The sequence below is a fragment of the Bos javanicus genome, chromosome 6 (genome assembly GCF_032452875.1).
Source record: "Bos javanicus breed banteng chromosome 6, ARS-OSU_banteng_1.0, whole genome shotgun sequence".
Taxonomy (NCBI): Eukaryota; Metazoa; Chordata; class Mammalia; order Artiodactyla; family Bovidae; genus Bos; species Bos javanicus.
This window is the reverse complement of record NC_083873.1, coordinates 103966610-103984008: the sequence shown is the minus strand read 5'-3', so window position 1 is coordinate 103984008 and position 17399 is coordinate 103966610. Positions and strand designations below refer to the sequence as shown.

The window sequence follows — 17399 nt, the reverse complement described above, 5'->3', positions numbered from 1 at the left end:
AAGCAGATGTTTTTCTGGAACTCTCTTGCTTTTTCAATGATCCAACATATGTTGGCAATTTGATCTCCGGTTCCTCTGCCTTTTCTAAATCCAGCTTGAACATCTGGAAGTTCACAGTTCACGTACTGTTGAAGCCTGGCTCTCATGGAAGCCTCTCATGGATAGCCTTCCATGTATTGTGGCAGGTGCAGCCTTTCTGGAAGGGTCACTGTCTATTTATCTAGGGTGGAAACAGTAATAAAAAGGAAACATAAAACTCAATTTTGTGAATATGTAAAAATAGAATAGATAAGCTGCACTATTGCACACCAACATTTTACTGTACGCTAACATTTTATATGATATGTGATATCTTCACTCTTTGTGACATCCTTACCCTAAGGTAGGTATTAGGGCTTCTGCTTTCCAGATAAAGAGACTAAAAAGGTTCAGAGTGGTCAAGTGACTTGCTCAAAAGTTGTAGAGCCAAGATTTAAACCTGACCTACCTGATTTCAGAAGCACAAGCTTTCCCATCATGTCTTCATGTTTCTCATGCAGCGAGTTTAGAGAACTTAAACCAATAGTTAGTCTTTCTCTGTCTATTAATGTAGGGAGTTATTATTAGGTTCAAATGTTGGATTTTGAACAGTTTGAGCACCTCCTGTTGTTGCTAATAGCTTATTCATTCAGCCTTCAGCCCATAATTTTGAGATATTTTTTCAAATCTTTGTGTGCAATCTAGTTTCAGTCATGCATAATTCCAGCTGAGTGCTAGAATCAGGAAATTATTAGAAAAGCAAACAGATCACCTTCAAAGAATACAGAAGGACATAGATTGGCAGGCCCACGCCACCACCAAGCACCTCACAGATCTGGTTTCATCTAATTCTTATAATCTCATTATCCCTTTGTTGATTAAGAAAATGAGGTTCAGAAAGGTCAGGTGACTTGCCCAGGACACACAGCTCACAGGCAACAGAGCAGGATCGGACTGTGTTGGCTTATACCAAAGACCATGCCTTTTCCAGTCCACTACGCTGTGTGTGAAACTCACTGCCCTTTCTCTCCTCTCTGCTCCCCTGACCTTCTGATGGGAGAACTGATCCCATTCACTTTTCTCTCCTTCATTGGAACAGCTTACTTGTGCATATCCACTATAGCAGTGATGTGCTCAACTGGCAGCCACTATAATGGTCCACAGAGGTCCCTGGAAGAAGTGCCAACCCCCAGTAAAGGTCCCTGATCACCATGCTGCATGGTACCCATGGGAAAGGAAAACTGCAAATAAGACTTGACCTTCACAGGGACTCCCTGGTGGTCCAGTGGCTAAGACTCTGCACTCCCAATGCAGGGAACCCTGGTTCAATCCCTGGTCAGGGAACTAGAGTCGACATGCTGTAACTAAGAGTTCACACGCTGCAAGGAAGATCCTGCCTGCTGCAACTAAGACCTGGCAAAGCCAAATACATAAATAATTTTTTAAAAAGAGAGAGAGAGACTTAGCCTTCAGGTTGCCAAAGGCAATGCAGAGTCTCCTGGCAGGTAAGGTCTGAAAGTTAGGAGACTTGGGTTCAAAGTGAGGATTCCTCCTTTACAGGTGGTGTGATTGCCAGAAACCTAAAATTTTCTGACTCTCAGCTTACTTGGGTGTAAAATGGGAGTAATTATCCCCACCTGCTGGGTATCATCAAGGATTAATAAGTGGATTCAAGTAGCTGGAAGGGTCTATTAATAGAAGCGATTCTCTTGTAATAGATGCTTCATCATTGGGATCCCTTTTCTTCCTCTTGCTGGTGACAGGACTCCCTTTCCGATCATTTCCCACCGTCAGGAAAATGAAATAGCTCGGTCGTGTCCGACTCTTTGCGACCCCGTGGACTATAGCCTACCAGGCTCCTCCCTCCATGGGATTCTCCAGGCAAGAGTACTGGAGTGGGCTGCCATTTCCTTCTCCAGGGGATCTTCCCAACCCAGGGATCGAACCCGGGTCTCCCACATTGCAGGCAGATGCTTTAACCTCTGATGGTAACCGTAGACCCAATACGATTGTAACTGTATTCTTTGCCTTGTTCTCAGAAATGCTCATGCAACCACCACTATGAGGATGGAAAGGTCAGGGTACAGGAAAGCATGCTGTGAAAGACAAGGACCTGTGCACAGTCAGTTTGCTGGTAAACAAGCGCGGGCAAGTGTGTGTCCATTTACCAAGTCCAGGAGAAGGGACGAGAGTTTGGGGCCGTAAAGTCTTCAGTGAGTCCTGACTTTATTACTTATCGGCTTTATGACCTTAAGCTTCTGGGTTTCCTGATTTGAGTTGGAGATGGTACAGCCCAGGGGCTGGGACCTCTTCAGGCACCTGGAATGATGAAGGGCAAACCTCTACTGAACATCACAACATAGGGGCAAAACCTAAGAAGGGACTAAAAATAAACGGTTCCTACAGAAAGCAACAAACGAACTTACCATTGCAGCAGGGAAGGATGGGGGAAGGGACAGTTAGGAAGTTTGGGATCGACATGCACACAGTGCTATATTTAAGATGGATACCCAACAAGGACCTACTGTGTAGCACGGGGAACTCTGCTCAACCTTATGTGACAGCCTGGATGGGAGCGGAGTTTGGGGGAGAATGGATACATGTATAGGTATGGCTGAGTCCCTTTGCTGTCCACCTGAAACTATTACAACATTGTTAATTGGCTATTTGTTGTTTAGTCGATTAGTTGTGTCTGACTCATTTGTGACCCCACAGGCTGCAGCCCACCAGGCTCCTCTGTCCATGGGATTTTCCAGGCAAGCATACTGGGGTGGGTTGCCATGTCCTTCTGCATAGTTGGCTATGCATGCATGCTAGGTCACTTCAGTTGTGTCTGACTCTTTTCGACCCCATGGACAGTATGTAGCTCACAAGGCTCCTCTGTCCATGGGATTCTCCAGGCAAGAATACTGGAGTGGGTTGCCATGCCCTCTTATACTCCAATATAAAATAAAAAGTTAAAAAATAAAACAAACATCAAAAATAAGTAAATAAATGGTTCCTACAGAAAGCAAAAATGAGTCTCCTTGAGAGCAGCTTTATATAAAATGCATTTATTAATCAAAAGTTCCCTTGATAAAAATAGAATATGTAACAAACACAGTGTGAAAACTGAGAGCCTTGCCCTTTGACACACAGCCCACACTTCAGTCAGGTGTTTCGGGGATGTGAACTGGGAGCTGGGGTGTCTCCCCCAGATCCTCCGTGAGCTGGGACCGAAAGCAGTGAGGGTTCATGGGGTGGTCCCCTGTCTCTTCATGTCCCTTGTGATGCTGAAGGGCGTGGGCCACCTGGGAATTCATGGGACCAGATTAAACTGAGTCCTCGAAAGTCATGGTGGTAGAGGGGGAGGGTTAGAGATGTGTCAGTCTCCTTCATGTACAATCGATACCTGCGAGTTGTACATAAAACATGCATACATGCAGATGGGCAGGAGAAAACAAATCTTTGTGTCTTCAGACTCTAGAAACTTCCCTTTGGGCTAGTTCATGCCCAAGGCCCACGCGGCCTTTTTGGCATTCAGAAAGTTCTTCTTCTTCTTCCTGGGAGGAACATGCAGTGAGATCTCAGGCTCCTTTGGATTTCTGAAGATAAAGAGCTTTTCACCCGTGTTTAATAAGTCAACAGCTTCTGCCCCTACAATGGGCACCGGGGTAAGTTCGTCAGTGGACTCCAGGGACAGGTGCGGCCAACTTCCTTTTCCAGAGAATATCACCCTCTCTCTGAGAGGGGGACACGTCTTCTTTAATATGCTAAAGAGAGAACAGAAAATCAGACTGGACATTTTTGGCAACATACTCTCCTGAGCGTGCCGACAGAGTTCTCCAGGAAAACTCCCCCTTGGTTCCTAGGTCCCCAGTCAAGTGTAATTTTAAAGGGTTTTCTCTGTGGTTGCCAGGGTGGCCCCTGAGATTAGCTGAAGCCCATGGCAGGGGCGGCTGCAGACAGCTCACACTGACTCATGACTGTTCACTTCTCCGGAGTTTGGTGAGCCTGTTGTCATCATGCTGTCAGCATGCGATCAGCCAGGGTGGGGGTGTTTCACACCACGGAACCTGACAGATGCTACAAGTCAGAGCTTCCCGTCTCCCCCCAGATGATTGGGATACATTGTCCATGATGCCTTTGCCTGTGGGCCTCACACTAAACACAGGCTGGTAAAATCTGAGTGTAAGGCAACAGTTAGAAGTTAGGTAAACTGTTTGAAATAGAACAGAGCAGCACACTGGGGGAATATCCTATAAAAGGATTGCTGGAATCCTGCCCGTGAGCGGTCCAGTCCCTCAGTTCCAGCTGCACTTGAAAATGGCTCTGACTCCCTCTGAGAGCCCTGTATGACCTGAAAGCCACAGGGTCCTTTGCCCAAGCAGGGCAGGACAAGGCCATGTCACTTCGGGCTGACATACTGGAGGCCACTGGTAGGCTCATGGGCCCTTCCTGAAGAGAAGTGGCTTTGAGGTTCCAACCTCATCACCACGAACTCCTGCCCTGGCAGCTGTGTCACCTGAACAAGGATTCAAAGACAGCTCCATCAGCTCCCTCTGACTCGCAGTCTGTCCTCCTCCCACCACCCGTCCACAGCGCCTTGAGGCAGAGAAAAGGCGGGCACAGTGGTCCAGCACCATGGGCCCGGGGTCCTCCTGATCTGCACTCGACCACTGACATCAGTGCAGCCCAGGAATGCCTTTGCTCTCCCAACCTCATCCTAGGACCCTGACTTCCAGTCCTTGGTGGAGCGCTTTCCCTTTATATGGCCTGAATTTAATTTTCTTGGTTTGGGCTCAATAGTGAGTGAAGTCACTCAGTCGTGTCCGACTCTCTGCGACCCCATGGACTGTAGCCCACCAGGCTCCTCAGTCCTTGGGATTCTCCAGGCAAGAATACTGGAGTGCGTTGCCATACCCTAATCTAATTCCTCTGGGACTAAATTTTGATGTCCAGCCCATTATCAATGGCTCTGGGACTGTTATCATGGACTCTCTGGGCAGCTTGGTCTCTACGGCTTCACCCTGAGAAATTCTGGAAGGTGCAGGACTCTCCCACGTCCTGTGGGCATCACTGTTTCCACGGCACATTTTGGTTATCACTATTTAACCTGTTACGTTAAAACGGGTTAACCTAACTCTTGTCACTCGTGTTACTATTTTTCCAAATTTTTAGTGGGAAACCCGTGAGCGCCTGAGTCTGTTGTCTGCAGCGATCTAAAACCACCCTGCCTCCAATTTTCCTCTGCTCTCCAGGTGTGCTGCCACCGAAGCTCAAAGAGAAAGGGACTCAATACAGTGAAAAGAGCAGTGGCCTGGAAGCTCAGAGAAATAGAGGGGTTGGTTCAGTGCCCCCAAATCCCACGGCTACTTTTCACCAGTGGGGGTCTCTTCTTCTGACCTCCCAGAGCTGGTAAAGCATGGCCGTGGGATTTCACCCACTTTCCGAAAGTGGGCAGGCTCAGTCCAACACGACGAGAAAGGGCTTCATAAACCATAAAATCTAAGCCTTTATAAGGAATAATTCTCCTAATGAGATCCCATTTAAAAAGAGCCACTAGTTAAAATAAAGACTGCAATTAAAATGCTAATAAATGATAGAACATTCTCCCACTGATAGCAGGCGGCTTATTTTCAGCTCCTAGACTAAGCTCACTTTGCCTTTTTTTTTAAAAAATGGAAGGATAGTTGATTTACAATATTGTGTTTATTTCAGGTGTAAAGCAAAATGATTCAGTTTTATATATGTATTGTTTTTCAGATTCTCTTCCATTTTAGGTTACGAGATACTGACTACAGTTCCCTGAGCTATACAGTAAATCCTTGTTGCGTATCTATTTTATATACAGTAGTCTGTATCTTTTAACCCCATATTCCTAATTTCTCCCTCCCCGCCCCTTTCTACTTTGGTTCCATAAGCTTGTTTTCTAAGTCTGTGAGTCTATTTCTGTTTCACAAGTACATTCATTTGTATTATTTTTCTTAAACTCCACATGTAAGTGCTATTGTTTGATATTTGTCTTTCTGTCTGACTTACTTCACTTTAAACTAAGCCCATTTTGGTAGTATGGCTCTGTGTTCATGCTCTCCCTTGAAAGAAAAATAAACTAAGCCCACTTCGAATAAAGATGTTGTCTGGAGGGAAGGAGTGTGCTGTGTCCATAGTAATCCTCCCTTCATGGTCCCCTCCACCTTCCCTTCTGGGCTCATGGGCACCCTGGCTGACAACCCCTCCAGTCCACCTGAACAGATGCCCTCATACCTCTCCTTCCTCTTCTGAGCCCAGAGCATCTTCTCTAATCCTCTGTTTATCAGTTCTCCACGAAGTTTGCTCTCTAAGGCTTGCCACCAACCCTGGTGTTTCCTGAAGGCAAGAAGGGACATTCTTATATTTTCAAAAAGAACAGAACCTTCAAGTGATGCCTAATCCTAAAAAGCCCTCTGGGAACTCCTTCCTTCAGTATGACCTTTGGCTGATAGGAAAAACCCTGAGAGTATTCACATTTACTCACTCACTCACTCTGTGAACACTGATCAAGCATCTTGCTGGCCAAGTCAAGACACAGTCTCTGCCCCAAGGGGTCCCCAGTCCAGGGGTCACAGATAGGTAGCACGTGACATGGGTCAGATAGAGGGAGGCTGCCGAGATGTGGGGACACTTGAGCTGAGTCTGAGCATCCCTGCAGTTGAATGCATGGAAGATTCCAGAAGCAAAGAGCTCTCTGCGCTGGCTTGTGTGTGGTCCACCTCCCCCAGAGTGGACGTTCTGGGCGGCAGGACTGTCCCTTACTCTCCCACCTACACCGATGCCTGACAGTGGACACACTAAGAGCTCATACATGTTTTATAAATACATGAATAAGAAGATTGAGAAGGTACAAGGGAAGCTCAGAAGGAGGGTAAGGCAGAGAGCCTGAATGCCACATGATTCTCAACTGAAGAAGGGACAGCAAACAGGACAGGGGTAAAGATGTCCACGGGCTTGGGTTCAAGTCAAGTCAATACAGGATCGAGTGTCCACTGGTGCCTGGTTCTGGCCAAGTTCATACTCTGCCTCAGCTGCTTCACATTGTGCAGCTATGGGGGTTGGGAGGGGAGTGGGTGCTGAGAGGGGCTATGGGGAAGGCAGAGCGGGGGCAGGGGCGGCGGTGGTGAAGAACCCTCATCCACGCTGGGCCAAGCTGTGACCATGCAAAGTCCTGCTCCAGGGTTACCACCAGTACCTGCTGCCTGTGTGTTCTCTGATTGCACTAGAGAAAGCAGGCTGAAACAGGAAACTCCGACCACGCCCACCCCAGCCCCGACCCCACCCACACCCCAGTCCTGTGAGCACACTCACATCCAGCCCCAGCCCGCCCCGTGCTGGGTCCCTCCAGCTCTAGGAATGCTTGCTCTTCCCGGGCGCTGCAGACTCCCTCCCCTCCCCTCCCCTACAGCTGGTGTCACCCTCTCACCCTTCCTGGCACCCAGCCCTACTCTTAGCCCTCTGCTGTGCACCTTGCCTTTGTGAGTCAGGGACTCCCTTACAAGTCGGGGAAAATAACCTGCATATACACATGTCCACACAATCATGCCATTTCCACAGACTCACGGGCATCAAGACGCCCTTCCCTAGCCTCCTGTGGATCCTCGTTGAGGACTGGGCTTTGCTGCCTGGCCTTCAGCACTTTCCAGGTTGGTCATGGCTTTCCCTGCAGCCTCACCCCTAATAAATTCTGCTCTCAAGTGGACTGGCTGGCTGCCCCATACTTATCCAACATCCCTCTTCATGCCTTTCCTTAATAAAGACCCTTAACTGACAAAATGCACACCTGCCATTTGATCCTAAAGTATCTATGCCGCCTTATCCACAATTGAGGAAAAATGAACCCAAACTAAATGGTCAGCAATAGAGTAACAGTTATATACACTATGCTACACGCCTCAGTAAAATAATAAGCAGCTATGAAAAATAATATCTATGGAGATGTTTCTATAACTGGGAAAAGCATGAAATTTTAAATTGTTAATTAAAATAGCAGAAAGAGTCGAAACAGATGCTTAGGAAGATGTTTGCACGTGGACAAGAGCTGAAAGGTAATAAGCAAACTTGCCTCTGCTATAAGGTTCTGAAAAGCAGGAGGTAAGGCTGTATATACTGGGATTCCTATACATGTGTGCTCATGCACATGCACACACACACATACACGCACACACACCCTCACACACCGCACACACTCATACAACCCAGCAGACAAACCCATTCTGGAGGAAGAATTGTAACAAAATGCTAATAGCCAGTTGCTCCAGCTGATAGAACCATGGTGTCTCTCTGCCTTTTTCCTTTATGCATTTACTGTGTGTATATGGCATATTTACAGCCCAAGGAAACCTACTGTCTTAAGATCCCATTGGGAAGTGAACCGGTGATGAAAAGAGAAGCTGTGGACAAAAGCCTTGGGCCTGCCATGACTTCCAGGATTCATGATGACACTCCTGGATGCCATCTGCTCCCTAAGTGAGGAAGTTCCCCTGGGAAGGCGGGTGTGCTTGTGCCCCATGGTCTGGCTCACCACCCCGATCCGTTCTCTCTCAGGAAAACGGGACCTCATTTTCCAAAAGCGGCCGACCCTGCACTCACCCCCTCCTGCCCAGGTCAGCCTGCACCCTGCTGCCATCGTTCTCCACCGAGTGGTCTTGATGCTTCTGGCCCACGGAGTCCAGCACCGCCAGCAGCTCAGCCTGCGAGGCTGCGGGCAGAGCCACGGTCAGGAGCCGGCGCAGCGTGCCCCCCGGCAGCATCGTCAGCTTCGACAGGTACGACGCCAGTCTCAGCTCCTGGAGGAGTGAATGCAGGGACTCAGAGCCTCACGGCTCTCACCTTGATGAACAGCAGGGTTGAATGGATCACGGTCTTAGGACTTTTTGTCCCAGGGAGATAAATACTTTATTAGCTTGGTCTTGAAAACATGTCCCCAAATTTACAGAGCCGTCAAGAAAATCTATTTGGTCAGCAGCCTTGGCTCCCCATGACATTCCCTAAGCCTTCATCCATCCCTTCCAGCTATCCTCCTGGATACAGGGCAACTCACTCATCATAGCTACAGCCCTGGCCTACAGCCAGGCCAATTAGTAATTTCTCCTCCTACTCATGTTCCGTGAGGCGACAGGGCTCAGAGGGAACAGCACAGGCTGTGGAAACAACTGAAAAGGCCCTAAAGCAGTGGAGGGTTAAAGAAACTGTACTATGGCCATACCACAGAATACCAGTCTGCAGTGAAAGAAATGGAAGGATCGCTAGGGCTTTCCACCGCCTGGAAAGAGCCAGGCTGCACACTTATATCCTGTATGATTTCAAGTGAATAACCAGAGTTGACAGAACATAGGGATGGAGAACAGAGCAGAACTGGCCAGGAGTTAGGGATGCAGTGTGTTGCATGCTAAGTCACTTCAGTCGTGTCTGACTCTTTGTGATCCCATGGACTGTAGCCCGCCAGGCTCCTCTGCCCATGGGATTCGCCAGGCAAGAACAATGGAGTGGGTTGCCATTTCCTCCTCCAGGGGATCGTCTCGACCTAGAGATCGAACCCGCATCTTTTATGTCTCCTACGTTGGCAGGCAGGTTCTTTACCATGAGTGCCACCTGGGAAAAGCACAAAAATTCTGTTAATAATTCCAAGTGCCACTACCCAGAAATAATTATCAGTAGCATTAGGCAAAGCACACTCTAGGAATCTTTCTAAGCATGTATGTAAATAGATGAATGGATGGATGGATGGGTTACACAGATGAATAAATGGATGAATGGATAAATGGGTTATGGACAGTTTATGGATAGATGATGAGTGGACAAATGGGCAGATGAATGGATGGATGGATGCAGAGATGGTTGGTGGATGGATGGATAGACAGAGGTGGATTGATGGATGAATGGATAGATGGATGGATGGGTGGACAAAGAGATGAAAGGAGAGGCAGACAGATGGAGTGATGGACAATGGGTGGATAGACGGACATGACTATAAAAATGAGATCATAATCCATACAAAATAATATATATATTATGTATCTATTTTGTTGCTTGCCTGCTCTATGCACTAGAATATCAGTTCCTGAGAGCCTGGGCTTCATCTGTTTACTTTGCTGCTAAAATCCCAGGGCCTAGGATAGCACTTGCCACTTACTAGGAGCACAGTCGATATTTATTCAAGAAAAAAGCCTCTTCAGAAGATGTTAAGCTGACTCTAAGTCATATTATATGTGGTTAAAAAAGAATTCCACTCTACTGTCTACAAGTCATACTGGAGCCTTGAGGGAGTAAAGGAGATGAGTTCAGTGAAGACCTCAGGTGGGGTCCCAACCTCTTTCCACAGCACAAGGAAACTTTCTGCCTTGCTGAGTTAGTACATTCATTTTAAAATGAGCTCCCCCTTCCCATTTTATTCACAAAACAATTAGGAAATATTTTGCTTCAAAGGGAATGGTGCAGTAGCATGAAATGAGTAGCACTTTTTTTTTTTAATTTAATTTAATTTTTAAACTTTACATAATTGTATTAGTTTTGCCTTTAAAGGAAGAGAAACTGATTTAAAACCAGCTCCACCACTGAGTGGCTGTGGGACCTTGGCTGAGTCACATCACCTCTCTGACCCTCAGTTTCTTCATCTGTCCAGTGATGATCCTCTCCATGCCTCTCCTCAACACTGGGCTGATATCCACTGCTGTTGGTATCATTGCCATCACAGAAGGAGTGATAGATTTGCAGCAGTGCCTAGGGGAGGCTCTTCCCACTGCCAGGGCCCCCAGAGCAACAGTGAGTATTAACTTGGATGATGTGTGATGTGTCTAGCACAGAGCAGGCATTTGAGTGTTATTTTGACATTGTCATAAATATGCAGAAGAAGGAGGAGTTGGCAAAGTTGCATAAATATGAAAACATGGGTGCTCGTGTGGAAATGATCCTTCATGCAAATTTTGTAATTTGAACTATGCTGTCCCTAAGGTAGTGTAATAAGCAGGAAATAAAACAAAAGACACATAGAGGCAGGGGAGGGTTGGGGAGGGAGAGGGAGAGAAAGACAGAGATTGCAGGGGAAAGAAGAAAAAGAAGGAGGAGAAGAAGGAAGAGGAGGAAGAGGGGGAGGAGTATTTAGAAGAAGTAGAAAGAATGGGAGGGGGACTGGGTTTCCCTGGTTATTCTCTTGCCTGGTACAAAGAGGAAATAGGCAAAATACAGGACTCCTCTACAAAGGGAGTGATGGTTAATTTTATAGGTCAGCTTGTCTGGGCCACAGTGCCAAGATTTATATGGAGAAACATAATTCTGGATATATCTGTGAAGTAGCTTTTGAATGAGATTAACACTCGAGTCAGTGGACTTAAAGCAGATTGCCCTCCACAGTGTGGGTGGGCTCCATCTAACCAGGTGAAGGCTTGAACAGAACAAAGACTGACCCCTGAGCCAGAGGGAATTCTGCCAGTAGTGGGCCTTTGAACTTGAACTGCGACACTGGCTCTTTCCTGGTCTCCAGCCTGCTGTTCTATATTGTCAGCCTACTTGGACTTGCCAGTCTCCACAATCACATATGCTAATTTCTTAAAGTAAACCTCTTTCTCCCTCTTTTCCCAAGTCTTTGTGCTTCTGTTTCTCTGGAAAACCCTCACTAAGACACAAGGGCGGGAAAGAAAGAAATGAAGTTGAGTAGACATTGCTGGGGGATTCTACAAGGCACAGGATGGGGAGGGGGTGCAGAGAAAAGTCACCCTCCTAAATGATTCCTGCTGCTCAAGGCTTCCATCCCAGCAGCAATTTACTCCCGACAGAGCCAGTTCTTTAGCAGAGTTCACAGTTTAAAAGAGCCAACAAATTAGGGATGACCTGGATGATATTGTACACATGACCCTTTGGCCATCTGTCAAGTCTCTTAGTAACAAAGAAGAGGGGGAATCACAGTGAGTGTGGGAGAGGGCTCAGTTCCCACAGAGACCCAGGCCAGGAGCAGCATGTGCTCTGCAGGGCAACACAGCAGGAAGAGCACATCTGTGTAGTCACCAACCCCAGGCCGAGTCCTGAGCTCCAAGGAGGACGGTGAGCCCTGGAACCCGGAGCCACCCATTCATACCTTGGTTGCTCTATTTGCAAAATAGAGAAGATAGTCCCTGATTCCCAGCTTTCTGCAAGGATTAAATGAATAACTGACATGAGTGCCTAGGATGATACTTAATGCACAACAGGTATTCTGGAAACTTCTGCTTCCTCCCCCATCCCCAGTCTGGAGCTCAAGCTAAGAGGTGTGGGGTAGAAGAATGTGGGCTCCAATTCTAGCTCCACTGGGCTCCTCAATGTGAACTTGGGCAATAATGTCCCCTCTGGAGGGCCTGTCTATAAGGGGATGCTGGTAGAATTGCCAGACAGTGAGGTGAATGGCAAGTACTCTCCTGGGTCCTGCCATGAGTAGGTACTCCTCTCTTGCTGAAAATATCAAGAAAGCCTAGGTCAGCTTTCATGTCAAAGAGGAAGAAGCATGTTAGACTTACTACTCACTTTGACGCTTAACCTTGTCTTCCTGTCTGGTGTGATTGGCAGAATAATGGCCTCGAAGGTGTTCATGCCCCATCCCAGAACCTGTGAATATGTCATTTTACATGGCAAGGGACTTTGTGATGAAGCTTAATGATCATGAGCTGAGAGTATCCTAGACTGATTATCCAGATGAGTCCAACCTCATCATCACATGGGTCCTTAAAAGCACAGAACTTTTCCTGCTATGGTAGGTCAGAGAGAGATGTGATGACGATGGAAGAAGCATCAGTAAGATGTGATTTGTTGAGTTTGAAGATGAAAGAAGGGAGCCATGAACTAAGAAATTCAAATGCCTCTAGAAACTGGTAACAGCCATCAGCTGACAACAGCTAGCAAGGAAATGAAAACCTCAGTCCTACAACCACAATGAACCAAATTCTGACAATTACTGGAATGAGGAGGAGACAGATTCTCCCAGAGCCTTAGAAGGAGTACAGACCTGCTGACACTTTGATTTTAGTCTGGCAAAGCCCATGCAGGACTTCTGACCCACAGAACGAGCAGATAATAAATTTGTGTTCTGTTAACCCACTAAATTGGTAGTAATTTGTTACAGCAGCAATAGGAAACTAATACAAGTGAGAAGATGCATGTGCCTGTGGACAGTTGTGGCCAATTCTGCTGGCTGACACCGGAAAGTGCCCCACCTCTGCTCCCTGCTGGCTCTCTCTGGAGGCTGAAAAGGAAGTGTTGAACTTGCAGCCCCCCTTGCAACCAGGGATCCATGGGTCGCGTCTCCTCAGGACATGAGTATAATTTGCTTCAGAGACTTGGTGGCATGTACTTTCTTGCAAAGAAAAGACAACAGAGTGATTGTGTTCTACCTTTACCCTCTTCACATGAACACAGACACAGCAGCTGGAACTTCAAGGAGAGGTGGGAAGAATCAGTGTAACAGTGACATCGTTGAACTGAAGCAAGGTCAGCAACACCTACCTCCCAACGGCCTGTGATTGGCATAAGCCACTGTCACAAATCACATTTGCTGAGACCCAAAGAAACCAGGAAGCCCACCTTGGAATGCACATAAAACACCGCTAGTAGAGTTACGTAACTCTGCACATGACTCCATGTGCACAGCCTCGCGCTCTGTCTCAGGAACGCTGATGAGGGCTGCAGCTCTGGCCAAGAATGAGACTACCTAACCTCAACACAGAAAGGTTGAAACGTGGTGTGCAATCTCAGCATTCTCCTTATATGGCCCAGATTTCAATGACTAACTTTGTTCCTGGTAGAACTTACTCTGTGTATATTAAACCTGTTTAAGACTGAGAAGAAGACCACTTGGGGGCCTGTCTAATCACGGAAAAGAAACTGACCAGGGCAGTGATTACTGTTGTTTTTGCTGCTGCTGTAACCCCAATTGAATGTCCCCTAGGTGCTGGCCCTGGGCCAGGGATTTTCACAAATCCTCTTAGCAGTTCTCAAGGTTCCTGTTATCATCTGTGTCCTGCAGGTGAGGAAACGTGGACTCTGAGAAAGAGGTCAAGTTATGGGCTGGCAAGGGATGGACCCAGGACACGGTGAACTTGTTCTCACCTGGCCGTACAGGGTCACAAAGGTGTCAGTCTCCATATTCTCCAGCAAATCTTCCAGCACGACACTGTCTTCTTGCTCCTCTCTCAAACTAGGGTGAAAACAAAATCTCCATAAGTTCAGTGTTGTTATAAAGTGATCCTATGAGAAGACCGTCTAGTTGGTTAAATAACAAAGTATCAAAAATCTAATCTACATGATTAAAAAGAAATCCATCAAAAGAGATAGCCAGAAGAAGCTGGCCTCTTTTTAGCTAGATTATCTCGCAAATAAATGAATCAAGGACTGCTCACCAGGATGGAGGGCTCCTTCAAGTGAGAATTTTTGTGGGAACTGTATGGAGACTTTTCTGTGGCTTTGAAGGGCAGCCTGTGCTCTGCATGGCTATGAGTATAACTGATGTCATCTTGGGCCCTTATAGTATTTCCTGTCCTTCTGCTGACCCACCCAGGACTGCGCAATGAATCACTTCTCTGTCATCAAAGGCTTTGTAGTTAATAGATATTGTTTAATAATCATTAGGGTCAGGTATTCTCTGTGCTTTGTTATTCCCTAGATAAGGATGAAAACCTTCCCTGAAGTATTCCTGGCATCCACGAGACTAGTTACCCATTCATAAATTTTGACTTAGGAACGCACGTCCCATTTCCAAGCATCTACCCCATTGTTGCTAAGTCACTTCAGTCATGTCCAACTCTGTGCGACCCCATAGACGGCAGCCCACCAGGCTCCCCCGTCCCTGGGATTCTCCAGGCAAGAACACTGGAGTAGATTGCCATTTCCTTCTCCAATGCATGAAAGTGAAAAGTGAAAGGAAAGTCGCTCAGTTGTGTCCGACTCTTCACGACCCCATGGACTGCAGCCCACCAGGCTCCTCCATCCATGGGATTTTCCACGCAACAGTACTGGAGTGCGGTGCCATCGCCTTCTCTGATCTACCCCATACCCTAGGTTAATTATAAAATTGTCTCAATGGCCCCTCGGTTTAGAGTGAAGCCGTGAAGCCTTCTAAGTTGTTGTCCGCCTGATCCACTATATGAGTAAGTTACCATAGATAAATGGATCCATCGGTTAAATGGAGCTGCCTGCCTTGCTTTTCAGTCTCAAGATGCCTGCTCAGTACAGTGGGCACTTTTTGTTCCCTCTGACCTCCAATGGTGATCCTGATGTGAAAACTCTCAGTATTAGCTGTCATGCCTGGTGCTGAAGAATACCAAGGTCTGGGGTCTTCATCATGTGCTCCTGTGTTGAAGTGGGCCCAGAATCATCTCCCAAGGGTGGACCTGGCTCTGACCACAGAAGCTGGGTGGCACCTTATCACATGAGGTCTCCATCAGGCTTCTTGACTTCCCCACAAGGTGGTCTTCCCAGTCTATCCCCTCAGCCAATTAAAGCTGGTATCCTAGGTTATCCATCCTGCCTTCTTGCTGGTTAATACAATCTAAACCCTGTGAGGGTACAACTCATACAAAAAGCTTGATCAACAGCAATTTTCTCCATGAAGCATGGAATACATTAAGGTGTTAAATATACTAAAATCCATAATCAAGTCTAAGTCAAATCAACATCTCTGAGCATTTTCCTCTGATCAAACGGAATCAGCCTCTTATGCAATTATTTCAGTGGAACAGAATTGTGCTTTGATGTTGTGTTTACACAGAAAAGCATAATCAAACACATTAAAGTCACCTGTAATCTCACCACACAGAAATCACATCTATTACAGTCTGGCCTATTTTCTTTCAATGAATTTGTGTTTTCAAAAATGGAGTCATGCTATGTATTATAGTTTTCACCCTGTTCTTCACAGTGGAAAATTACAAAGCTGTTAAAAATTGTGTTTTCCGAAAGATATATGTACCCTTGTGTTCACTGCAACACTAGTTACAATAGCCAAGATATGGAAGCAACCTAAGTGCCCGTCCACAGATGAATGCGTAAAGAAGATGTCGTACACTGGGTCCTTAGCTTACCTCTGCTGGTGATGCTCCAGGAGCTTCTGACCCTTGCTAAGGGCTCGCTGCAGGACAGCAGAGACGTGCCTTTCAGAATCTGTCTCCTCTGGTTCCTGCAGAAGCGCAGGTCCTTCACCTGCCCACTGCTGCCAACTGTCCAGTGCCCGCTGCAGCTGGGCCGCCTCCTGGTGTGCCAGCTGGTCCTCCAGCTTTCTCTCCAGCTCCTGGAGCTCCTGCACACAGAGGGGCAGGTACTGAGCACAAGGCAGGTGGGCCGCAGGATGCAATCCACCCCTCTCAGCTTGGCGCTGCAAGCCTGGCAGGACCTCCTCTTTTTTTTTTAATTAATCAGTTTATTTTAATTGGAGGCTAATTACTTTACCATATTGTAGTGGTTTTTGCCGTACATTGACATGAATCAGCCATGGGGGGACATGTGTTCCCCATCACTGTCCACCCCCTGCCATCCAGCTGTGCAAACAGCACATGAGACTGCTTCCGGGTCTCTCACACCTCGTGCCCTTGCACATGCTGTGCCCCTACCTGCAGGCCCTTTCCCTGTTTGCTTGGCCAACTCTGAGGCTTCTTTCAAGGACGGGCTTTAGAAGGCCCTCCTTGGGGAAAGTGCTTTGTGCTGGTCTCAGCCATAGTCCATGACGCTACTGGCTGGAGCTGCTGGGGGTCCTCACCTGGGTCCACATTCCCTGTGGCAGCCCCCAGAGACATTTCCCTGTTGGGCCAATGCTGAGGTTAGACCAGTCCTTGTGATTCTTATGACTATTTTTGTGACTTCTTGTGAATCTATAATTATTTCAAAATAAAAAAGCTGAAAAATTTTATTTTCAGTAAAACTTCAGTATTAAACTTTCAGTACAAATTAAATATTAAACAGACACTAGAAAATGAAGGATAGAAAGATGTCAGAGAACAGAAGCATGTTACAAAGTTAGCAGCTTGTGCCTGCGCACTGGGACAACACCTCAGCCACAACCATCAAGGACCTTGAGAAAACAAGGAACACATTCTGGAGGGTACATGGCACACCTCACCACACAGCAGGGTCACAAGGAGAGAAAAGAACATGGCCCGCGTGCTCTGCCTTTTTGGGGGTCAAAGGTGGGGTCCCTAGAGGTCACTGGTTCTCTCTCTGTTGGTGAACTTAAAGGAGCAGGAATTAGGGTGCAGAGAGGGCAAAGCAGGTTCACTCAAGAGGTCAGGTACATAAGTCAACCGAACTTCCCAGAAACAGGAACTTCATGCATGGGGCAGTCTGCTTTTATCCAGTTGTTTAGTTGGCAACCTGTTTATTTCAGTCCGATGTTTTCGAAATGGTTGCCTCAGTAA

The 17399-nt window shown here is 47.0% G+C and overlaps 1 protein-coding gene and 1 non-coding gene across 4 annotated transcripts in view; one reads left to right on the top strand and one right to left on the bottom strand.

Moving 5' to 3' along the window:
- Nucleotides 1–1289: 1289 nt before the first annotated feature.
- On the top strand, nt 1290–1362 carry TRNAG-CCC (transfer RNA glycine (anticodon CCC)). Its single transcript has one exon. It is a non-coding gene; the product is annotated as a tRNA-Gly (tRNA).
- Nucleotides 1363–3055: 1693 nt separating this feature from the next.
- EVC2 (EvC ciliary complex subunit 2) overlaps nt 3056–17399 on the bottom strand; it is a 173203-nt gene continuing 158859 nt past the window's right edge. For all 3 annotated transcript variants that reach the window (XM_061420782.1, XM_061420780.1, XM_061420781.1), the window contains exons 18-22: nt 16074–16288; nt 14104–14191; nt 8623–8819; nt 6265–6366; nt 3056–3770 (exon numbers count right to left, since the gene is read on the bottom strand). In XM_061420782.1, coding sequence (XP_061276766.1) covers nt 3500–3770; nt 6265–6366; nt 8623–8819; nt 14104–14191; nt 16074–16288 — 873 coding nt within the window. In that variant the 3' untranslated portion in view covers nt 3056–3499. The remainder of the gene's footprint in view (nt 3771–6264; nt 6367–8622; nt 8820–14103; nt 14192–16073; nt 16289–17399) is intronic.